General features: G+C 51.8%; 2 protein-coding genes and 1 long non-coding RNA gene across 5 annotated transcripts in view; 2 read left to right on the top strand and 1 right to left on the bottom strand.

Moving 5' to 3' along the window:
* The first annotated feature begins 448 nt into the window (after window positions 1-448).
* On the top strand, window positions 449-8,906 carry LOC137861302 (uncharacterized). The gene is made up of 4 exons (XR_011099535.1): window positions 449-560; window positions 3,736-3,996; window positions 5,017-5,103; window positions 7,028-8,906. It is a non-coding gene; the product is annotated as an uncharacterized lncRNA (long non-coding RNA).
* A 1,223-nt stretch (window positions 8,907-10,129) lies between these two features.
* Window positions 10,130-16,671, bottom strand: SHOX2 (SHOX homeobox 2). Its single transcript, XM_068692348.1, has 5 exons — window positions 15,574-16,671; window positions 14,350-14,558; window positions 12,388-12,445; window positions 12,214-12,302; window positions 10,130-11,882 (listed from the first exon to the last, which is right to left on the bottom strand). The coding sequence occupies exons 1-5, from the start codon at window positions 15,848-15,850 to the stop codon at window positions 11,631-11,633; spliced, it is 885 nt and encodes a 294-aa protein (XP_068548449.1). The 5' UTR covers window positions 15,851-16,671; the 3' UTR covers window positions 10,130-11,630.
* Window positions 16,672-17,471: 800 nt separating this feature from the next.
* Window positions 17,472-24,254, top strand: part of RSRC1 (arginine and serine rich coiled-coil 1) — a 139,766-nt gene continuing 132,983 nt past the window's right edge. For 2 of the 3 annotated variants that reach the window (XM_068691849.1, XM_068691851.1), the window contains exons 1-2: window positions 19,112-19,134; window positions 22,081-22,275. In XM_068691849.1, coding sequence (XP_068547950.1) covers window positions 19,127-19,134; window positions 22,081-22,275 — 203 coding nt within the window. In that variant the 5' untranslated portion in view covers window positions 19,112-19,126. Of the gene's footprint in view, window positions 17,595-19,111; window positions 19,135-22,080; window positions 22,276-24,254 lie in introns of those variants that run through there. The other variant, XM_068691850.1, reaches the window with a different exon arrangement.

A 24,254-nucleotide genomic window follows, 5' to 3' on the forward strand; every position in this document is an offset into this window, starting at 1 on the left:
AGAAAAAAAAACAAATAAACATTGTGAGGACCCTTTTTTTAAAGAAGGTGTCATGTGTGAGTCACCCTTTTCTACTTCCACCACTTGTTTTTCCCATATCCCCTACATTACAAATAATGTAAAAGGAAAAAAAAAAAAAAAAAAAACATGGGTGTCAAATGTTGGCAGTTAGTATAGGTTGTGTCCAGGCTCATGCTTGTGATGTTTTTCTGGTTTTAGTGTATAACTGACCATTTTTCCTTTCCTTGCATGTGTGATCCCTTGGTTTAAAAAGCAGCAAGGCCCTGCTGTGGTGATGGTTGGGTGCAGAAACCCCTCCCCATGGGCACTGCGAAATGGTTCCCACACCTGAAATCACTCAGAGAGACAGGGCGAGGGCAGGGGATGTATTTAAATCCCAGGACAGTGAGGAGTGGTAATAGATGGGGGGAAGAGGCTGCCAGGCACACAGTTGTGGTGTGGCCATGGGGCTGGGAGAGCTGAAGGGAGAAGTGCTGAGGTTCAGATGGTGCTGGAGATGTGAGGCTGGACGTGATGCACGGGTCCTCTGCTGCTTCTGGGTGAGTCACAGCTGGAGGAGTTGAACTGGCAGCAACCGAGCTGCACCCATGACTGGTTAGTGTGGTATGAATCCAGCTTGCTAAGCTGCCAGCTACAAGCTCAACCAAAATCTGGTATAAATAGTGCTACCTCAGTGGGAAAAATCAGCAATAGCTGAGAAATAGCTTGGTCAGACAGATATAAGAAGAAAGCATCTTCAGAAAGTTAATGGTCTGCCAAAGAATACAAATAATGTTTCTGAACTTAGTCATTTCTTGCTTTTCATTTGTTCTTTCAGTTTCTCTCTGTTTCCTTCCATCTGTAAATGCCCCTGCCTCTCCTCGTGCCCTCCTCACGCTGTTGTGTTTGGCAGATCTGCTGCTCATCACAGAGCCTGGCTGGGGTAGCCAGCTGAGCACCTCATTATAGACCTGCAGGCCATCACAGAGTAGGAATATCTTCAAGAAGACTATTTAGGAGGAAGGTTTCCACAATGTTTTCACTGGAGGCTTCCCTCCTTGCCCTCTCAGACCTGCCAGAGGACCCCGTGGCTCCTGCCCACACCAGGCTGTTCCCTCTCTGTTTGCCAGGTGGTAGCAGGGCTCAAGGCTTTCCCGTTGTTTCTTTGTTACTTTAAATTAACCAGAATTCAGTTTTAATCTAGAAATTCAAAGACAGTTCACTATACGAATTTGGGAGACAATACTTTGGGTAATAGAATTTTGCATTTAAGTCTTAAGAGATTTTTCTTTGGCTGTCTGGACAGGTATAAATCAGTCTCCGGAAAAAAACAGGCTGCCACAGCAAATATACTTTATTACGATACGAAACTGATTTTCAACAAATAAAATATGCTGTTGTGGTCAGTATTGCCACAGATACCCGTGTTTACTAAAGCTTTTGCAGACAGCAGACACGGGGAAAGACAAACACCCGCTGAAGTACATGTTTTAAAGATCAACCCAATATTACACAAAGATCGTCAATAATTTGCTCTGTTCTCATTGGAGCACAGAAACAATATCAGCTAAAATCAACCACGTAATAGCCCTCCATAAGAAGGTGTTGTGGCTGTTGTTTTTTCTGACAGCCCAATTTGTTTGAGTCCGAACAATAAATCCTATAAAAATGCTTATAAAAGTGATCATAGGAATGTAATCAGATTAGTCAGCCTTTCCTCTCCCTGATATTGAACCAGTATTTTTCAATCTAGAGATACTTTATTAAATACCGTTAACGTTACATCAAATCTGTCAAGAACCCAGTGGGGGTGTCTTAGGAACGAAGGAGGGTTTCGATTCAGCTGGGGGACGTGGCCTGATCCTGCAGTCCTCGTGCACACACGTTGCAGTGCTGCAGGGTTACGTGCACGGGGGGTGCTGGCTTTTGTTTGCACATGAGCTCGGTGTTTGCTCCCTCCCAAGCAAGGGGCTCAGTGCTCTGGCTGTGGAGATGTGGATCTGTACGAGGAGATGTTAAAACAACTCCTTATTTTGGGCTGCAGATTGAATTTAGAAATAATTCATTTTCTAGATTTAAACTTTCTTTAAGGTGGATCTTGGAAAAAAAAATCCTATGTTGTGAAGTTACATTTATGTCAACTGGTCTCAGCAGCAGAGGGTACTGCTCATGAGGCTTCCAATTTGGTCACAACCCATTGCAACATCTCATTGAAATGAGGAAAGACGGTTATAAAAAAATATTATTTGCACTGATTGTATTCAATGATTAGCAGTTTTTTCCCAGCCAGGGTAAGACTGGCTATTCAGATGGTTTGCAAAAAATATCAAGAAAAAGTTAGGTGGGGAGAAGGGTAAGTCACAAGTGCCAACCTTTTCATCCTCTGCCTTACTTCTTGTTCCTGCACGTGCCCTTTCAGCAGGGGAAGGCATCGCAATCCACCAGAGCTGCCGTCCCTGCAGCAGGGTCTCCCTCCCCGTCCCCAGGAGGGCAGGAGCCCATGGAGCAGGAGCCCGGCCATCCCGTGCCTTGCCCATGGGGTGCTCCCCCTGCCTCACCAGCAAAGGGAGCCTCCAGCAGTCCTGAAGGCATTTTGGCTTCCCTGCCACTGGGGATTATGGAGACAGTGGCCATTAATGGATGATGGATTAATGGGTATACAAAAATTTAATTTCTTGGGTATAGTCTATGATGTTGGTCTTTCTGTTGGGACATAAATGTGCACAAGATGATGTTTCAAGGGCCAAACTGTGGACATCCCCTTCTACTCTTTTCCTTCTGAATTCATGCTGTTGTGAGAGCAGATCTGGAGAAGTTCTGCTAGCCTGTGTGCCGTATCTACTTACTGCCCAGGCTCTTTTGGGCTGTTTAATTTGGGAAAACAAACTGATGAGTGGGTAAAGTCTTCCATGAATACACCGCTGCCTATTTATGCCGGTTCACCAAGTGCAGTTTCCCCAAACACAGCCTGCTGGGCAGAAAGCACTTCTGGTTGTTCACGGTTCCTGCTCCCCTTGGCAGTTACCATGACCATGGACGCATCTGCCTTCCTCCCTGGGCATTTTGCCTTCTCTCCCTGCTCTTCTGCTGCTTCAGGCTCCGCTTCCCTGATGCTTCCCTGCCTTGTGTTGCATGCACATGGCCCCGAGCAGTGGCCAGGTGCCTGCCCTGTCCCTGCACACACAGATAAGGGCAGGAGATTGCTTTATAGGATTAATTATTTTAGCTACAGCCAGAACGTTGGAATTCAGTGTTCAATACCAATTTGCCTCAAAGAGGTGTTTCTGGTTTATTTATATGTCTGATTCAGCCTAATTTCACGGCGACTCGATGCTTTTCACAGTCATACCTGTGGCCACTTGACAGCAAGCAGTGCGACAAGCTCCCTGTTGTCCTGCTGGGACCATGTTCAATAGCTGTGTGCATTTTTAACGCGAGCCCGTGCTGCAGCCTGTCCGCATTTGATGCCTTCCTCGGTGTCCCAGGGCAAACTGTCTGTAGTGCCGAGCGAGAGAGTTGCGATGGACATTTGGTCTTAAACTGTTCTCCGGGACTTCAATGACAAGAGAAACACTCAGACACCAGCCAAGAGCCCTAGGCTATAATTTTCTTAGATCTTTTAAGCTAAACAAGGTTGTGCTTGCTCAATAGCGGTACTGAAGAAATCAAGGAAAAATGCGATTTGCGGGGAATGCATTTCTTCTGAGCACAAACCTGAAATTTTCCATTTCGCAGCACCTCTTCTGGACAGCCTGGCTCATGCCCATCCTTCCAGCTTCCTCCAGAGGAGACACAAAGCTGCAAAACGATGCTTCGGAGAGCTGGGTTTGCACAGAGATGTACATTTGCCCAAGGATGTGCTGCAGTTCCCTGTGCAGATGGCTCTGTGAGCTTGGTGCTGTGCCAGGGGCTGATCCTGACTGCAGATCACCCCAAAATACACCTTAGCCTTCCTGGCCACCAGCCCTGGCACGGTGATAGCCCAGCAACCTGGAGGTATTAAGTGTGATTTTTCTTTTTAAAGCTTTTCTTAGCTTTATTGAGAATTTTGGGGAGCTAAGCAGTGCGTGCAGAAGTTAGCTGTCTAAAACTAAAGTTATGGCTATCCCAATTTCATATCTGTTAAAATACAAAAGCACAAGCTTTTTTTTAAACATGTGGCATTTATGATTACCGAAGGCAAAACTAAAACTCTTCTTTCTGCTCTAGTCATTATCTTTGCATGCCTGAGCCCCTAACGTTAATCCGTGTATCTGCAAGCTATTGCTTCGAGTCTTCTGAAATTAGACAAGACCAAATTTACCATTTCCTTATTGACAGCACTTGAGGTATGCTGAACCACCACATGTTCCTCTGTGGTAACGAACAATGAGCACACAGGAAATAGTTAAAAACAAATGCAACCCCTGGTGAATGTTAATTTTTCTTTTTTTTTCTCAAAACTAAGTGGGACGTGCATTAAACTGATGCAAAAGCTTAAAAATTTTTAAATGCATTCGCACTTGAAATAGCCATAAAGATGAATTACTCCCAGGAATACATCATCCATAAGTTAGCCTGACCCTGGACGTATCGTGGCTAATAACAATTGTTTTGAAGTATATATGTTCCGTTCCTAACAGAAGGCTTAATTCATCTTTTTCCACGAGCAGAGCGGGGAACTGACACTCTGTAAATTCTGCCTTTCCATTGTTTAACCGAGAAGTCTCAGTACAGATGTTATGAAAGAAAGCTCTGAGAGAAAATTCACAGTCACTTCCCCGGCCTTGGAAAATAAGTCCTTGATTACAAGCAAAATGAGCCCATTAGAAATTAATCTAAGCTAATTGCATCTGAATATAAAGTAATTTATGAATTGCAAATGTTTATCTTTCCTTTAGAAATATTACTGGGGCTAAATTACTTCTGAAATGCGTACAAAACGCTTTGCCTAGGTAGGAAAATATTGTAAACTATTTCTGTAATTAAGCTGATTACATATGTAAAAATGCTCATCTGCTTTGTATTATTTGTCAGCTCTGTGCAACAGGGATAAAACCCACCGAGGACCAGGAATGTTCCTGTGCAGTGAGCGCAAGGCAGCGCTACCACCACGTGCACCAGGTAAGAGCTCAGCCCGCTCCGTGTGCCACCAGATCCACAGCAGAAGGACTCAGAGCCCACCTGCAGGTACTGAACAGGGAGAAAAATCACCCCCAAATTGCCAGAAACCACACAAATCAGTTTGTGTGCCTTCCCACAGTAAGGGCAAAAGCTATAGCAATGCTGTTTACTTTAATTGCTGGCTGCCCAACTAATTACAATATTCTAAACCAGAGATTTAAAACATATCACAACCAGTTAATTCATCAGCCTGTTGTTTTCTCCTTCCTGCCGGTTCTGCCCCGTGGTCCTGAGCCGAGCAGGATTTCTGCTGCGGTCACCGGGCGGGTGGAAGCGCGCGGGGCCAGCGGTGGCGTTTCCATGTGGTTTCCATTGTCCTGCATTTAACCTCTGGGAGATATTTTGGGGAATACTTTATTTACATTTTCTTTAAAAAAGAGTGTGTTTACCTTCTTCCTAAAGATTACCACATGTCAAAACACTTCCAAATCTAAATATTTCTTAAAAGAGAACCTGCATAATAAATAATGTATACACGTTAAGTAAAGGAATGGCGTAAAAGATGTTCCGAGCATTCGCAGCTCTTTGCTAATGGGCTACAGGCAGTGTCTTAATTTCCAGCAGAACAACCTATCTCGGTCAGCGCCAGCCAAGTTTCCGCTGCTTAAATATTTACTGAGAGGACAGCTCGGAGCCCTGTAAGCGTTGCTGCTAACACCAACTGCCTGCACGGTGCCGCGATGCTGGTGTGATCCCAGGCCCAACTCAGCTCTCCATGGGGACACCCTGGCCCAGCTCTGCATGCAGAGCTTGAGGGACCCCCTCTTTCTAGCATGAGCTCTCCATGTGGGGGAGAACTGTTGCTCTTAAGGCAGTGGCCACCTAGCACGAGTGACAAAATGTCCCACCCATTACGGAGTGCACAGAGCGTGTTGGTGTCTTGCTGGAGCAGGAGACTGCAGCACCAAGGTGCTGGTCAAAGGCAGATGAAAGGAGAGTTAAAATGTTTGGGTTTGTGGGAGAGCAGGAGCTGTGAAACCAGTAAGACCCCACAGCTGCTGAGTCCCCCCAGCAAAATCGCCAGCATTTACCAGTTCCTGGTGACTCGAGACCACTTGATGCAAACCCTGAGAGCTTGAGCGATAGTAGAGGTGTGGTGGACGCTAGTGAAGTGAGCATCCAAATCATGAAGGTGGGACATCAGCAAACACTGGGCACTTTGTCAGATGATTAGCTTGCGTCTTCTTGCTGCCTTCTCCAGGAGGTGCTGAATTGAGGGGGATGTTTTCAGAGAGCAAAACACCAGGGAGAAAGAGCAGGCACCTGCTGGTGGAGCCCACGGTCACCCAGCTGCCCAGGTTGTGCCTGCCCATGGGTGTGCTTCAGGATCCCAGTGGGAAAGCTGAGCGTGGAGCACTGATGTGGGGGTTACCTGCAACACACCGAGTGCCAGCCTGAGCTGGGGTGCAGCTGGACTTTCTTAATGCATTATCAAAACTCTTTTCCTTCTCTTAATTAACCCAAAGAAGATGTTCATGAAAGATTCTGGGACTATTTTACCAGCCATGGATCTGTACCCTTGGTGCTTTCAGAATGGCTTTGGCTGCTGCTAACTTCAAATTTCCTTGCATTTTGCGAGTGAATGCATTTCGTACCCCCTGGTTTCAGAATTTTGAATTGGTGTTATTCCCTGGATGATTTTTACCTGTGTAAAAGGAGATTGCTAGTGTCCCAAGAATATTTAATGAGCAGCATGTCTGACGTGCAAAGGCCATAAAAGTTTTGTTGTAAAGGAAAATGTTTTCTCAAACGTGTCTTTCAGAGGTGCAGTATTTAAAAGCTTAACACAGAAGGGTTAAGTAAAGGCTTGCAAAATGTGCTGCAGATCTCATTTGGGTACATATTTTCCTCCATTATCTTGCAGAAATGAGCAAGCAACTTGAGGCTGGAGCGGCAGAAAAAAAGGACAGCATCCAAATGACCTCTTTACTGAGACCACCGGAGCAGGCAGGTTATACAGCACTAGTTGCTGGAGCAAAGCAGCGGCTTTTCCTTCCTCGTTCTTCTGGCTTCCCTCCCCTCTGAGTAAAGTTTAAGTTCTCGTATGAGTTTAAAACATTATTGCTGGAAAGAGGCTGCCTCCTGCATCACAAAGGAAGAGCCACATGTCGGTGCAAAGCATGGGTGCCACCACACGAGCACAGCGCTCAGAGCGCTGCAGCCTTCATCCCCGGCAGCATGAGCCAGGTGAAGCGGTGCTTCAGGAGCCTTCGCCTGCACCTGGCAGCCAAAAGCAGAAATCAGCCTCCAGATGGGGGCTGGCTGCTTTTCTCTGACAGAAGGAGGAAAAGGAGGCATGCTGTTATAACATAAAAAGATGATGGGCATCGAGGGTTCCGCTCGTTTTTCCATCAGAAATTTAGCTTCTGTCCAGTCAGCAAAGTGAGTAAGGACTGGCAGAACAGTGTAAATGCATCCAAAAAGCTAAAATCCTATATGCTGTGCAACCAGACTAGTAAGGTTCATGGTGTAGAAAATCCTCAGAATTTTCTTCATTCACACCAGCTTAATTGCCTAAAGAACATCTGGAGAGAAGACCTGGCCACTCATTGAAGTCCTGAGCAGTGACAACCCACATTTCTGAAAACACTTATCAGATCCTCTATCAAAACCAGGGGCAGTTGCAGCTTAAATATTGGGAAGGCTTAAAAAAAGCACAATTTTTCCAGTTCCTTTCAGGACTTTGTCGCACAACCCAAAAATGCGAAAGTGAAACAGATCTGTTGTGCTTTTTTAATATATAAAGTAGATGACCTTTAAGGTGCACTTTCACCTGTTGTTACTTCGCAGAGAAGGATGAACAGGCTCAGAAACTGTGAGAAATAGAGAATAAAGGGCGAACAAAATGGGAACAGCCACAAAGTTGGACAAGTATCAATATTTACTGGGCAGGAGTTAGCACAGTGTTTGCTGCTACAAAAAACACATTATTTATTCCTTGAGCATTCAGCTGCAGCTTGCTCGCGGGACTGCCGTACTCGCACGGCCACGCTGCTGCTGCTGAGAGCCCTCGGCTGGACCCATATACACTCGATAGATCTGCTGCTGCTTTTCCGAAAGGCAAGTTTCAGTGTGCTGCTTACCAGCTCTGCCTGCAGGAAAGCCGAGCTGCTGATGAACAAGATTAGACAGAGCAATTTCATACCCAGTATTTAGCACAGCTTTATGCGCTTTTTCAAAACAGCACCGTTCACCCTGGAAAAGAGCATTTTCCTTTCTTTCTTTCTTCTTTTCCTCTTGTAAGTGTTCCTGTATCGAGAGCTGAGGGCTGATAGGGGTTAGCACGGTGGGGTCTGAGTTTTGTGCGAGACATCTGGCTGCCATCGCAGTGCTCACCTCAATGCGTTACTGCGGGGAGCGAGCAAAATCTGGAAACTGCTACTTCACTGGGCAAGAATCTGCATACGTTCATGCTGTGAACACGCGATGGGCTCTACGAGGACAGAAACAGGTGTTTACTCCTTGCTACGTGATTTATTTGATCTCTTCTCTAAATCCCCTTCTCATGCCAGTACATCTCCACATAAATCCCATGCTAAAATTTTATCTACAGAAAGCATACATTGTATATGCATTGGCTGGCTCGTGAAATGTCCATAATTAAATTTCATGAAACCTACATTTTTTTTTATATATATAAGTTCAGACACTCTGAGAAATAAAATAGAAACAGGAGAGTTCTGGCCAACTTCTGTAGGCCTATAGACTTATTAGGTATTCCAGCCCAAGGAAACCAGGAATGTCAGTATTCCTGTCCAAAAATATCCTGTTAAGAGTATTTTATTTTAATCACAGCTGTGCTAAAAAATACACAGTTCTCTTATACCGTCCAATCGTCTTTCTCTGTTATGATGAAAGTACATTTTTCATGCTTTTTATTACAATCATCTTGAGGACAGACATGCCAATATCTGAGCAGACTGTAAAGATTTGAACCCCACGCTGTACATATCCATCACGGGCACCCACAACCTGCCCAGGACCGTGTTTAAAACCCAGCTGGGCTTCGGGCAGGGGCCGTGAGGTGAATTTATTCGGGACAGTGAATTTATTCGAGGCCGTGCTTCAGGTGCCGACGGCGGGGCCACGGGGCCGGGGCTGCGATATTAGCAACTGGCGCACATATTAATTAACTCCTTTATTCACGGATCAATCGACACCACCGTTAGTTTTATTGACTTGATAATTAGCAGGATCTTACTTTTGTTTGGATAAAGCTGCTTTTTTACTCAGCGTAAAATCTATCCCTCCAGCAGCAGACAGACGCCCGAGCTGTCTGCCCGCTGCTCCCGCTGCCGGGCCGCCTTCTGCCCGAGGGAAGGAGGGACGGAGGGATGGAGGGAGCCCTTCTCCGCCGAGATCTCTCCTTCCCCAGCCGAGCCGGGGTCCCCTCACGGGGCTGGGAGCCGGGGAACAGCGGCGGGCGCCGGCTCCTCACGGGGCAGCGGGGCGGGCGCCATCCCGCAGCGAGCGGCGGGAGCGGCCCCTCACGGGGACACCATGGCGGGAGCCTTCTCCTCACTGAAAGCCCCATAGTGGGAGCCTTTTCCTCACAGGGACTCCATGGCGGGAGCTTTTTCCTCACAGGGACACGATGGCGGGCGCCTTTTCCTCACAGAAAGCACCATAGTGGGAGCCTTCCCCTCACGGGGACCCCACAGCGAGCGCGTCCCCTCACAGGGACACCGTGGCGGGCGCCTCCTCCTCACAGAGCCCCCCATGGCGGGCGCGTCGCCTCACAGGGACACCATGGCGAACGCGTCCCCTGACAGGGACCCCGCGGCAGATCCCTTCTCCTCACAGGGACACCATGGCGGGCTCCTTCCCCTCACAGAGCCCCCCATGGCGGTCGCGTCCCCTCACACCGGGCGCCATCCCCTCGCCACCCCCGCTCCTCCCGGGGCTGCGGGCGGCGGCTCCGTGCGGGCTCGGGCGCTGCGGGAGGGCGGAAAACATTGCGAGCCAGTGCACTTTCCTCGATTTTATTACCTGAGGGAACTTGACAGAACTTGCAAAAGACACAATTGCGAAGTCGCTTCCACCGGCCCGCTTTCTACCGAAACCGCGGCGGGGGGCGGCAGGGCTCCGGGGGGCTCCGGGGGGCCGGAGCAGCGGCACCTCGCCCCCCTCGGCCCCAAAAAGACCGCAAAGTGTCTAAAATTCATTGCTTGGCACTTATCGAAATTTGCGACGTCGGAAACGGATTGACAAAAGGTGAAGCAAACCTGAGCGAAACAAAATATATTGTACTGACAACAAATGTAATGAAATAACAGCATCTTTTTTTTTTTTTTTCCTTTTTTAAATAACTTAAAATACACTAGAAAAAATATGGTCAATATAAATAATTTCGTTTTCATGGAGAACAAATAGATACAAAGCCCGTCCATACCAAAGTTCGCGCAGAAGAGCTTTCCCTCGTTCCCGGCAAGGAGCAGGAGGGGCCGGGGGGAGCAGCCACCCCTCGAGGTACCCCAGGTTAAATAGCTATACGTCTTCCAAATCAACCAAAAATCATAAAATAAATCACAAGATTACGTGAATAGATACACCTTTATGAGATAAAATGTAAATGTTTGACAGTCAACTATCAATTCACAAGTTATAGCCAAAATAAACTTTGTTCGTGTGTATCAACATATTTTACATGTACCCAGTACCTCTTATTGGAATTGGCCGTTGTGTGAAGTGGCGGCTGGGCATTAAATACTTTCTTTCCTTTTCTTTCTTTCTTTCTTTTTTTTTTTCTTTTCTTTTTTTTTTTTTTTTTTTCTTTTTGCCCTCAGGACAAGAGGGACCCAGCGAGGGAGGCACACGCCGCGCTCCTGACGCTTTCCGCTCCCTTTCATTTCGGAGGTGGGACAGCGAACGACCAGCAAAGATTTAAGAGTGGGAAAGGCAGTGCTTGATCTCCCTCTCTTTCTGCTTCCCTCCAAGATTAAAAGCGAAAGAACCCAGCCACGTTTGTTTGTTTTGTTTTTCTACTAAAGATGAGGGTGAAGTGCAAGTGAATCAAAGGACTCCATCAATGAAATACAAATACATGCAACCCGGAATGCTGCTGGAGGAAGTATCCCGGACAGTTTCCCATTAAAAATTCGCAGAGAAATCATTGTCTCTGTCTCTCTTCCGTTTTCTTTCTTTCTTTTTTTTTTTTTTTTTCCTTCTTTCTTCTTCGTCGTCGTTCTCTCTTCTTTTTGTCGCTATTCCCGACGTGGTTGTTAAACTCAAGTATCTGATGCAACGTGAAAGGAGGCCCGCCTCTCTTATCAAATTTCTCGTATTAAAGTGAACTTCGCAGAAAAAGGGTCAGTTTCAAAACCTGTGAACTTCCCAGCTGCGCGTCTAGTTCGTCTAATTCTTTAAATAAGTATTATATCTCCCGTCAGTCTCTCCTCTCCCCCTTCTCCTCGCCGTTTGGCTTCGAGCTCTGCTCCCCTCCGGAGGAGCGGCCGCTGCCCCCCCGGTCACAGCCCCAGGGCCGCGGCGTGCTTCTTGGCCTTCAGCCGGAGGTCGGCGATGCTCGAGTTCTTGCTGGTGGTCTTGGCGGCGGCGGCGGCGGCCACCACGGAGGCGGCGGAGGCGGACTCGGCCAGCGTGGCCAGCGGCAGCCCGAAGGGGGGCGCGGGGAACATCATGTAGGGCGCGTGGGCCAGGTGCGGGTGGAGGTGGTGGTGGGCGTGGGCCACGGCGCTGTCCAGCTGCAGCTGCGCCTGAACCTGCGGGGACACGGGCGCCCGTGGCAGCGGAGACCCCAGACCCGGGGCCGTCCCCAGCCCCAATCCCATCCCCATCCTCCTCCCCATCCCCACCTCCAACTCCATCCCTGACCCCGGCCCCATCCCCATCTTCATCTCCATCCCTGACCCCTTCCCTATCTCCATCCTCATCCCCATCCCTGACCCCATCCCCATCCCCATCATCATCCCCATCCCCATCTCCATCCCTATCCTCATCCTCATCCCCATCCCCATCCCTGACCACGACCCCATCCCTGACCCCATCCCCGACCCCATCCCCATCCCCACGCGCGCCCCCGCGCCCCCTTGCCTGCTGGAAGGGCATCCTTAGCGCTCCCACGTTCACGTACGGGGCCACCCGGCAGGCTTCGAACTGGCTGGCGGCGCCGATCAGCACCCCTGCGGGGCGAGGGCAGGCGGTCAGCGCTGCCGCCCCCACGCGTGGCCCACCCACCCGCGGCTCGCTGCCGGCCCCCCCCCATACCTTTGTGGAGCTGGTTTTCTTGCTTTCGGCATTTGGCTCGCCTGTTCTGGAACCAGACCTGCGGGGACAAGGGGGCCGGCGTCACGCCGCGCCGCGGGAGCGAGAGAAATCGCCCCAAAAATCAGCACCGAAAGCACCGCGGAGACAAAGGGGAGCCCGGCGGGGGGGAGCCCTAACGGGACACGCGGGGCAAGGGGGTCCTCGTCCATAAAGGGTTTTCTCAGCCCTGCTCTCGCCTTTCCGCATCAGGGCAGCAGGACCCAAGTCGCCCCCCCATATCTAACCCCAGCTCTCGGTACCGGGTTCAGGCACTCGCACCGTCAGACCTGCAAGAAGGCGCTCATTAATAGCCTGTGATATCAATTAGCTTCACCTTCAAGAAAAGCTAAAACCGAGGTGTTTAACGACTCCCTTTTTTTTGGGGGGTGCTGGTGCTAATTACTGCCATAAAAGCTTCGCTACAAAGAAGTTTGGAATTTCTCCGTTCCTCTGCGCACCGGAGTGTAGCGCAGGAGCGGAATAATCGTCTCATTATCATGATAATTTCATTTGCTCCCTGAGAAAAGGCTGCGCGTTAGCCCCGAACACACGTTTAACACCGGGGCTGAAATCGTGGAGCCACATTTCCAGCCCGAACTTGTGCTCGCTCGGAGCGGGCAGGGCACCGGCTGCAGCCGCTGCTGGGCGCAGGCAGCCCGGCGCGCTGCCTCTCCGAGCCACAGCCGCCAACCGAGCCTTTCCCGCGGCCAGAACAAAAATAAAATTAAAAAAAATATATAAAGAAAACAAACGTATATATATACATCATTTTTTTTGAGGTCTCGCTCGAAGAGACAAATATAAATGCGAATTTCCCCTGCCCTGTCATTTGCTCCAGCCAGGGAAAATCTGCTCGCCCGCAGGAAACAAACGCGGCGATTTCCGAAGGGTGCAGCTGCGGAGCCCAGCACCAGCACCCCGCTGCCTGCTCCCGAGGGACCCGACGGCAGCGGGGAGCAGCCCCCGGAGCCGCCCCCCGCCCGGGGCTCCCCGCGGGGCCGGAGCCGAGCGGCTCCGGCTTGGGTTTTGTGCGGATTTGTTCGGCATAAATAGGTGGCTGCCTCGGCCGGAAAGGGAAAAAAAAAACAAAACAAAACAAAACAAAACGCAACGAGGGGAGAGGGGCAGAGCGGAAAAGAAGGCTCCTTTTTGTCAGGCTGCGGTGACAAAAGCTGCTCGTTATTACTTTTTCGGTACAACGGGACCGCTCTGTTTCTGGCCTTACCCCACTGCGAGATGCAGGGAAACCCCACAAGGATCGCGCGCATAGTTTGGTGCAGATGGTGGCCTACAAGCACAAAGATTGAGGGGGAGTATCTGTTACAGCAGGACTTTCTAGCAGCTGCAGATGTTAGGGGCCTAAAACTACTCCATGTGTTCGAACAAATAATGACCATCATTTTCTCTTCTTTTATTATTAGAACGGAAATACACCGGAGCACTTACATTTGTTCTAATTTCAGAAGTTACCTTCCTCCCCGGCCGGGCGAAGCCCGAGCCTTGCTCTTTCTTCCAGCCCGCAGCAGCCGCAGGAGCGAGCCCAGGAGCGGATTTTTGAGCGCTCCGGGGGCAGCCCGGGGCTGGGCTCGCAGCTGCAGCCCCCGGGAGCCGCGGCTCCCGACCCCTGCCCGGCAGCAAGCCGAACAAAGCCAGCCCGTGCGCGGCCCCGCTGCTTCCCCGGCGCTTTAGGAACTGCGACGAGAGCCGGACAATAAAAATGCCCGCACTCTGCGCTTCCTAATTTACTCTCCGGCCGCTGCCCCGATAAACTTAACAGCCGCAGCTCGCCCTCGCTAGCGGGGAGCGCAGCGCAGCGCAGCCCGGGGGACCCCGAGCGGGTGCGGAGCTGGGTGCGGAGCCCCCCCTGAACCCGGGGGTCCCCGCGGCGCGGCCCCGAGCCCCCCCGGCCCCGCACGGAGCTACCTGCACCCTGGCCTCGGACAGCCCCAGCCGCTGGCTCAGCTCCTCCCGCATGAAGGCGTCCGGGTAGTGGGTCTCGTCGAAAAGCCTTTCCAGCTCGTTCAGCTGCTCCAGGGTGAAATTGGTCCGGCTCCGCCGCTGCTTGATTTTCGTCTGCCCTTCGTCTTCCATCGCTTTCGCATCCTCCTTGCGCTCCTTCAGCTCTGGGGAGACTGGGCACGACACGAGCGGTCAGCCCGCAGCCGGCCTCCTCCCGGGCCCGGAGCCGAGCCGGGAGCCGGGCCTGAGCTCCGGGGCCGTGCTAGGCCCGCCTCGGCCGCTGCCGTACCGGGCCCGGCCGCTCGGCTCCGGGCTCCGGGCTCGAGGCTCCGCGCTCCGCTCGCCTCCTCCCGCAGCCCGGCCCCGGCGCCGCCCGCCCGGGGAAGCGCAGCAACAGGTCGCGGCTGCACCCCGCGGCCCCTCCGCGCCCCGAGAGGGCGAAAAAGGCTCCCCGCGGGGGGCTCCGGAGGGTTTCGGGGCTGTGGGTCCGGTGCCGGTGGCTGCGAACCCCGGGCCGGTCCCCGGCACCGGCGGCTCCGTGCGCGGGGCTCCGTGCGCGGGATCTGCGCGGCTCCTGCGCGCCGCGGGGCTGCCGCCGACCCCAGGCCGGCCGCGGCTCCCGGTTCGCCGGGTTCGTTAGCAGAAATTTGTCGCCGAGCCGTTTCCGGAGATGCTCCCGGCATCCCGGCGCTCGGAACAAAACAAAAAAAACGAACAAAAGGGCGGCAGCGCACGGCGGGGGCCCCGCGCAGCGCCGCGGACGGGCTCGGACGGCCGCTGCCTCCCCGCCACACCCGGGCACCGGCAGCGCGGCGGAACCGAGGGGGCACCGAAGCGGGAAGCCCCCGGCCCCGCACCGCCCCGCACCGCCCCGCACCGCCCCGCACCGCCGGTACCCGCGGGGGGGACGCGGCAGCCCCCGGGGCCCGGCTTTAGTTCCGTGCGCCCCGGAGGAGCGGGTCGGGCGGTGCGCGAGTTCAAGGCTCGCCGCAAGATTTGAACGCAAACTTCTGGGCTGGCCGCGATTCGGGGGAGCCGCGGATGCCTGCCGGAGACCGGGGACGCCGCGGCCGCCGCTTCGGCCGGGGGCACGGGCAGCGCCCCGACGGGGAAAGGGGGAAGCGGGCAGGGGAGGGAAGGAAGGGCGGAGGGCCGCGGAGGAAGGGGCGCCCGCGGTGCCGCCGTTACCGTCGCTGAGCTTGGGGGTGGCCGCCTCGGCGGCTCTCTCGGCGGCGGCGGTGGCGGCGTCGGGGTCCCGCGGCGGGGTCCGCCCGCCGCCCGCCCGCCCCGCGGGGCTGCCCGCCTCGTCGCGGCCCGGCTCCGCCGCGGGGCCGCCGGGCTCCCGGGGGCCGGCGGCGCCGCGCAGGGGGCCGCTCTCCAGCACCTCGCGGTAGGTGATGAGCTCCTTCTTCTCCTTCGCCTTGGGGTCAAACGACTTGGAGACGAACGCCGTCAGCTCCTCCATGGCCGCGGCTCAGGGGCGCGCTGCCCCGGCTCGCCGTGCCGCCCCCCCGGGCGGGCATCCACGGGGCGGGGTGGCGGCGGCGCCCCCGGCCGTGCCGAGCCGTGCCGAGCCGAGCAGTGCCGCGCCGTGCCGAGCCGTGCCGAGCCGTGCCGCTGCTATCCGAGCCGAGCCGTGCCGTGCCGAGCCGTGCCGCGCCGCCCGACGTGCAGGGCCGGGGCGGCTCTCCGCGCCAGCTCTCGGGGTCTGATAGCGACGCGGCGATTGAAGTGGCACTATTTATACTTTGCAACGCCTGCCCCTTGTTCCCGGCGAATTACCTCCCCTCGGAGCTCTGAATGCAGCCCTTCTCCGCCGCCCGGCCGCGCCGCCCGCCCGCCTGCCCGCCGCGGGGCACTGCGGCCAGGGCGCCGCCGGCCCGCCCGCCCGCCGCGCTCAGCGCCCTAATTAATTTAATTAAGCGCGGGCCCGCCGCGAGGTCCCGGGCGAGCGCGGCGCGGAGAGAGGGGCCGGAGCTGCAGGGGAGTGGCCACGGAGGGAGGCGGCGGGGGGCGCGCAGGCTCCGCACCCGCACCCGCTGCGGGGCTCCGCGGGGAGCAGGGGCCGGGAAGGGGCCGGGACCCCCGCAGCGCCCCCGGCCGAGCCCGGCACCGGGGGAACCGGGGAAGTTGGCTCCGTGGGCGCCCGGATCCGGCGGAGCGCCGAGGGGCTGGCTGCCGGGGCCGGGCACGGGCACGGGCGGCTCACGGACGTTTTCTCATCCGGCGAACGGAGGCAGCAGCTTGGGGCGAATTCCGCCGTTTGCCGCTAACATTGTTTTTTTTTTTTTTTTGTTTTTTTTTTGTTTTTTTTTTGTTTTTTTTGTTTTTTTTTCCCCCTTTGTCGCCCAGATCCCGTTAGGGCCGTACTCGGGTTGACAGCAGCCGCCTCGTTTCGCACCTTCTCTGGCACCCCAATAAACGATTCCCGGGTCTGTAACTCCCCTCCCGGGCACCGGTTCCCGGCTGAACCCCGCGGGGCTCACACGGCGGGGCCGGAGCAGGACGCGGCGCCCCCCCCCCCCAACCCCGGTGCCCCCTCCCCACCTTTGCGGGCCCCGATCGCGCTCGGCCCCCGCTCCCAGCGCCCCGGGGCCACACAACGGGGGCGGGCGGCCCCGGGGCGAGCTCTCCCCGCTGCCAACGGGGCCGGGCCGGCGGCGGCTCCCCCCGTGCTGCCGAGCCCCGGGCATCGCGGCCGAGCCCCCGCCGTGCCCCCAGCGCTGCCCCAGCCCCGCGGCGCTCCGGGGGGGGGCGAATTCGTTGCGTGGGGGCTGGATGCGGGCAGGTCGCGGGGCTGCCCACGCTGCTGGCTCTGCCCCCGGTCCCTCCTTAGCCCACGAAGCCCCCTCAAACCCCACAGCCCCTAAAAAGGGGGGCACCGGGGCACCGACCCCCCCCCAGCCCCTGTGGGTGCCTCAAGCCCACGACGGGGCATCCCCCATGACCCCTCATGTTGGGACAAGACGTGCAGCCCCCCCACCTCTCTCCCAGCCCCGGGGTACCCCCAGCGCCCCCTTCTCACCCCCATCCCCCTCCGTTTTAACCCCCCCCCCCATCCCCAAACCCACCCCCGGTGCCCGGCTCATCGCGTGCTCGGCGCTCGGCGGCGCTGCCTGGCGGGCTCGATGCGCTCGGCGCTGCGCTGCCGCTGCCTGCCCGGCGCCCAGCGAGGCGCTGAGCTCAAACCGCCGCCCGCCGCCGCTCCGGTAAGGCCGGGACCGGGGGGGGGGAACCGGGACCGGCACCGGGGGGCGGCTCCGGGCCCTGTGGGGCTGCCCCGGCCCCGCCGTGTCCCGGCCCGCAGCGCCTGGGGGAGGGGGGCCCGGCCTGAGGCCGGGAGTAGGGTGCAGGGCGCAGGGCCCGGGCGCGTTGCTATGGAGAGGGAGGGCCCGGGGGGGCCCCGCCGTGAGGGGAGCCCTGAGGGGAGCCCTGAGGGGGCGGCTCCGGGGGGCGCTGGGCTCCGGGGGGCGCTGGGCTCAGCGGCCTGGGGTGGCTGCGGGCACCTCGAGCCTTGTCCCACCCCCCCCTATTTAACTTTGAAATCTCAGGGCTCAAAGTTGGGTGTAGGAACGCAGTTATCACAAATTGCCTCAGTTCAAAGCCATGGGTGAGCAATTTGGAAGCTCAGAATTAATGATTTTTTTCACAATACCATAATACTTTGAAAAAATACTCAAACAGGATAGCCTGTATTTAACCAGGAGACAGTCATGGCACACTTGGTGTCCCTGGATTCTTGCCACCAGGGAGGCGCTGCAAGGAGCAGCTCAGCTCCTGGGGCTCTCCCATCTGGAGATTCTCCTCCGAGGTGGCCAGCTCTGGCAGGAGGCTTTGCAGATGCCCTTTGGATGTTTCTCCTTAGCGATCTGGAAGTTCTTCTAATGGAAAGAAATGCCACTGGATGAGTATTTAAAAACAGATGTTGCCCTCATAAGATTATATCACCTCATTGCCTTTTCTAATCAAATCTCTTCCTCCACTTGAGAGTGTTTTTTCTGAATTGTTTGGGAGAGTTTCAACATAACTACGGGATTGAGAGGTAGAACACAAAGGTGTTCTCATCTATATGCACACAAAGGCTGTCTGAGAGGGACTGCCACCCTCTTCTTCAGTCTCCCTCTTCCTGCAAACAGCACTGCTGTTGGTAACACTGAATCCTACGCAGTGAGCCTGTTTCTCACTAATTTAGAGTAAAGTTCACTTCAGTTAGCATCATTTCCTGGCTGGAGCTCATCAGGTGATATCTCTTGCTGGCTTCTCCATTCTCTCCTCAAGGTGGGCACACACATCTTGGAAGAGACACCCCCTAAATATTGCCACTGGTTGGCGTTTACTGCAAGTCGGCCCTAAATGAAGGTTCTTAGTACCTAACGTCTGCTCTAGGTTTTTGTGTGCAGGGCGGGAGGTTAGCTAGCTGTTTGCAGTGAGCTTGATAGCGCTGTTTGTAATTTTGCCAGATGTAGGTACTTGGTTTCAGGTTGGTGATGGTGGTGTTTCTCTTGGCACAGGTGTGGATGAGAGCGTGCGCTTTGCTCTCATGTCAACCAGAGTGCTGCAGCGTCAGTTTTAAGAGAGAAGACTTAAACAAAATTAAAGTATTACAAATAGGCCCGGAGACCTGTCTGTAGGTGCTGGAACAGCCTTTGCCCCAGAGCAGGGACGTGAAGTTTACCAGGTCTGGCTGTGAGCATCCCATTGAGAAGTTCAGCAGAGTGGCAGGAAAGTACGAGCCTCTCTGATGTCACGGTGAGGAGACTTTGTGCCTCTCTGAGCTGACTTTCTGATACAGGTCTTAATAACAGGCTGCTTTCAAGTGCTATGTTTTTACGAGGTGTCCTCACAGGAAGATGTGTACGATGTGCTGAGGGGACGATCTGAAGACACCAGTGAAAGAGAGTGCATGAATTGTTCCAGGATCAGGGCTGCTTCTGGCAGCTTCTTTCCTAGTGGAAACTCAAGGACTTGCAGAGCATTGGTCACCCATGTGCCTCTGTCCTGCAGCTCGTCTACAGCCAGTGCTTCTTGGAGCTCCCAAGGCTCATGTGTGTGTAAAGCAGAGGTATTCCACGTGTTGCAGCAGGGCTTGTCCTCCAACAGAGAAGGGCCGTGGCATGTTGCTTGTCTTTGGTCCTGAAGACACGAAATTGAGATTTACACGCCACGTTTCACTAGCTTGGAATGCCGCTTAATGCAGTGATGTGCCAAACGGGGAGAAAGCTGATGGTAAAAAGAGGAAGTTAAACAGCAGACAATATACGCGGTGAAGTGTAATGTTCTGGCTCATAATGATACCCGCGTCAGGCGGCGAATGTCGTGGCAGAAATGCCTTTTGTGCTCTGTGTTTCCCTGGGCTCTCCCATTAATCTTGCTGTCACGAGCTGGGGCCGTGAGCTTTTAGCTTAAGATCTCCGCGCTGGAGTTTCATCTTCCTGAGCAGTTTCTGCTTATTTCGAGTTTGAGATTCAGGTTCATCTTCATTTGAAGACGGCTCTATCAGTACATATTTGAAGAGCTTTATTTTACTGTACAATAACTGTTAGTACCTGGGAGCTTTAAGTCTTTTACTATGAGTGTGTGGGGGGAAAGAAATAACTGCTCCAGGTAGTGTCTTGATATAAATTGGCATTCCTCTACAGAACTGTGAATTAAAGTCATATTTCCTTAAGTGACATAAAATAGTCTGTAAAATACTGCCTCTATCTCCTTCAAGGGCTATGAGGGATAACTTCAGTAATATGGTAAAAATAACTTTACTTAAAAAGGAGAGCTCTTGCAAAGCAGTTCATCCGAAATTCCTGCCGTTCAGGTGCATGGAGACTTACCATTTCAAGCTGAATATTTCAAAACTGCTCTGCTTCGATTAGAGCTGCTCCTTCAGCTCGCAAAGTGCTGAAAACTGGGGCTATGGAGGAGTGAAGGGAATATTCGGAGGGGTTTGCGGTGGCAAAGCTGGGCGATGGCTCACTTGGCGGCACTGCTGGCTGCGTGAAGTGGTGCCAGACCCACCGAGGTTTGGCTGCCTGGGAACGAGCTTCATGTCGCTGCTGCTTTGACTGTGGCAGTAAGTAAACTCCTGTGGGCGTCCAAGAGGACCCAGATACATAAGGGACCACCTCATATTTTGTGGTGAGCAGTTGTTGGATGATAAAGCACGGGAGCTCTGGTGGCGGCCGATGTCAGGAGGGCGTCCCTGGGGCTGGGGCTTTCTCACCTGGGCTGTGGTGTCACTGGGGTGAGCTCTGGCATGGCCAGGGGATTTGGGCTTCACCTCCAGGCTAGCTCCTCCTCTCTGGCATAGTTTCTGTGTATTTGAGTGTAAATACACTTAATAGTGAATTTCTTTTGTTCTCTTTTCAGTCTCTGCCCTGGAGATTAGGGCCTGCTGCCTAGGTGGTAAAAGGGGTGCAAGAGGGCAAAAGTTGGCATACAGAAAAGGAACAAGTTCAACCTGTGGGTGCTGGAATATGAGGAGCTGTAGTATTTCAGTGTTGGTTAAAGACAGATGATATTGAGGCAAAATATACCTGTGACTTAGCCATTGATATAAACCTTAAAGAATTGTGAGTTCCCATTTTCCTCATACAGAAGTGGCCAGGGACCAACCCAGTGTTGGGGTGGGGAGGAGGCCTGCTATCAGCTGCCCTTAGGTAGGGTGTGTGGAGGGGGGTCTTGAAGTCTTGGCCTAAAATAGGGCAGGTATTCTGGGACAGGAGAAGTTTTAAAGCATTTCTTGCTCTTTGCAGCTTCATGTAACCATGAAGCAATGCAACCGATTGCTTAGGAGTTACAAACGAGGATGACAGTCTTTGCAGCAAGTAAATGAGTGACAGCAGCTCCCCCCCCTTTTTTTGGTTTGTTATCAAAGTCTGTAGACTTTGCCAATGTGCTTATTTGGACAATCAAGACCTTTCTGAAGTCTGGTATTTGTAGCTCTGGTTTATGGCATAAAGGGATCTGAAATTGAGTGGTTTTAAACCGAAACCCAAAACCAACCAAACTCCAGTATAAATTAATTTAAAGATAACATTTCTAGAAAATGTTTTCTCAATGCTTGTTTTAATTATGACAAGCAGAACGAAACCATACATTATTTTAATTGCACCGTCTAAAAACATGCCGTGAGTTGCGTCAGTGACTGAAATAGGTTGCAGTTTATTGATTGTGCAAGTATGGATCTTCATCTGTAACTGTAAATTAAGATTGTGTGCAGTCAGCAGTGCAACATCTTCACTATGCTTAATATGAAATATCCTGTAAGAAATAACTTTGTAAATTACTCCCTACATTTCTTTAAAAGTATCTAATTGAAAAATGTAAACAAAAGCCAAGATGAAATATGTTATTAACAGACAAAAAAAATGATTTTATTAGTGTATTTATCTGTCTACATGGTTGTAAAATATTTTTTTGTGAAAGTTTAAAGCAAATATTTAATGCCACAGTAAATTCACGCTGTCAGCAAATAAGTTCCAAGTTAGTTGGTAATGTGACTTTGTTGACATTCTATTTAAATCTTGATTTAATTTTTACATAGAAACAAAATTTTCTATTCACATGGTAGCTTTTAAAATGGTGTAACCATATGTGTATTTATACAAGCACACACATTTTTATATATATATTTATATACATATAGAAATGTAACGCAGACACAAGATGTTCTTACAGTTTAGGATTCTTATTTTTACTTAGTTTAAAAATGGGACGTCGCTCCTCGGACACGGAAGAAGAGAACAGAAGCAGAAGGAAAAAGAAACACCGCAGGCGTTCATCTTCAAGTAGCTCCTCAGACAGCAGAACGTACAGCCGTAAAAAATCTGGAAGGAAATCGAGGTCAAGGTCGCGGTCTCGGGATCTCCAGTCTCGCTCACATTCTTATGACAAAAGGTGCGTTTGCAGTAATTTACTGGCTGTTGCAATTGTTTACAAATCGAGCTCTTTCACATGGTGCAAAGCTCGAAGTGTTTGTATCCCATGTGTGGTCAATTCCAGTTTAGAATTGTATAGCAAAGTTTGCTCAGAGCCTCGGCAGAGGTGGCACTACTTCCACTGACATCAAAACACAAACAAAAAAACAACAACAAAGCCCAAAGCAAAAAACAGCAACAACAAACCATAAACACCATATATATGCAGATACAAAGGTAAATTTCTTATTTTAAAAACACAAAATAAACAAACCAAATTCTTCCTTTCTTCTCCTTCTAATGAATTTGGAATCTCTTTTTGGGAAGATAATGGCTCATATGTTAATGTCTGTTTGGAAAGTAATTCCATTTAAAAGTTACAGACTATTCTGTGTTAATTGTTTTCTGTTGCCAAAGCCAAGGAGGGCTTCCCAGGCAGCAAGGCAGACTTCCTCAATGGGAATTGTTATGGTAATTTTACAGTGGGTGTGTAACTTTGCTGTAAAGGTTAGTTTTCACCATCAGTCTTAGTATTTTTTTTAGGGTCCAGAATAGAGTAGTTAGCCAGGTGTTGAGAACACAGCTCGTGTGGCTGTATCTACCAAATTTTTCTCAACACCTTGTTTCCTTCCTCACAGAGGCCCCTTTTAGCACCTGATCTTTTTAGATAGCCAGTTTGTCTCTCTCTGGCTTAAGGTGAGCCTGGAGTCAAACTGGGCAGGTGGTGGCCAATTCATGAATAGGTGGAGCTGGAAGATACTCATCTTGTCTAGCTGCACTGGAAATATCTTAGGAGCTGCTGCTGGGCAGCCTTTCTGTAGCTGGTAGAAGTGTTTCGGTGAGTTGGCTGCTTCTGGGGGGGGGGTTCTTGTTTGTTCATTTCCATCCCTGCTTTCTTCTGTTCCTGCTTAGCATCTACATACAGCCCTTAGGGGACACAGCGAGATGACATGGGCTCCGATGCCAACAATATGCTGATGACATGCAGCTTTATGAATCTCTTTAGTCCAGTGCAGGCATGGCTATCTCACAGATAAAAACAGAGCTTGAAGGGAGATTAGAGTCTGGACGAAGACCAGTTGACTTAAATTGAATCCAGAAAAGACGAAAGTGTCTGCTTTTAGGATCTGGCTAGCACCTCTGCTTTGCCCTCAGTTTAGGACATTTGCTCCTGGCAGTGATGTCACTGTAACACACGGTGTCCTGCTGGATTTATCCCTGACCCTTAAGAATATAAACCAGCAGTCTCCAAGATGACTTTTCCTCATCTTTGTTTAGCAGGAACACTAGCATTTAGCATTCCTTTTTCAGATCAAGACCTAGTTAACCTCAAAATCCTTACCAGTCCACTTGACTACAGCACTTGTTGTATGTAATACACCCTTTTCCTTACGGAAGATAATATCACGCTGACCAGACCCTGAATTACAGGAATATAGTGTTATTTTTTAATACTACTTAAGAATCACGAAGCCCAGAAATATGTAGGTTCATGTAAGGGTTGTAGTTGTTACCTAGTCAGCTGTGAGGGAGCGGAGAGGAAATTTTACAAAAGGTTAAGAGGGAATCCCTCCCGCAGTTTGGGGATTAGTTGGTTTAATTTAGGCATTTATCATGTATTCTTTCACCTTTCTCCTATATATATAATAATTTAATTTGAGTAAATGAAACAGGGAGGTTGAGGGCAGGGAGAGAAGATAGCATTCTGACTCCTGATGGAACTTGAGAGAAAACTTGGATTGAAATAAATTCAATTTGAATAAATTAACACTGATTATTTGATTACTAGTAGCTCTAAGAAGAGGTGGGGGAAAGGTCTGTCTATAACAGAGCAGGGCGAAGATTGCATTTATGAAAACTGAGAACTTGTTTATATAGAAAAATATGCAAAATATTTTTAGGTGTACATAATTTAACATACATTTTGTGTGTTTGCTTTTTATGTGTGCAGATAGAATG

The sequence above is a fragment of the Anas acuta genome, chromosome 9 (assembly GCF_963932015.1).
Source record: "Anas acuta chromosome 9, bAnaAcu1.1, whole genome shotgun sequence".
Taxonomy (NCBI): Eukaryota; Metazoa; Chordata; class Aves; order Anseriformes; family Anatidae; genus Anas; species Anas acuta.

Bases quoted from the DNA above. Each gene is read 5' to 3' on its own strand.
- SHOX2 (XM_068692348.1), bottom strand. From the start codon at position 15,850: ATGGAGGAGCTGACGGCGTTCGTCTCCAAGTCGTTTGACCCCAAGGCG. The intron at 12,303-12,387 runs GTATGGGGGGGG...CTCGCCCCGCAG, and splicing joins AGAAAACCAGCTCCACAAAG to GGGTGCTGATCGGCGCCGCC. The intron at 11,883-12,213 runs GCAAGGGGGCGC...GTGTCCCCGCAG, and splicing joins TAAGGATGCCCTTCCAGCAG to GTTCAGGCGCAGCTGCAGCT.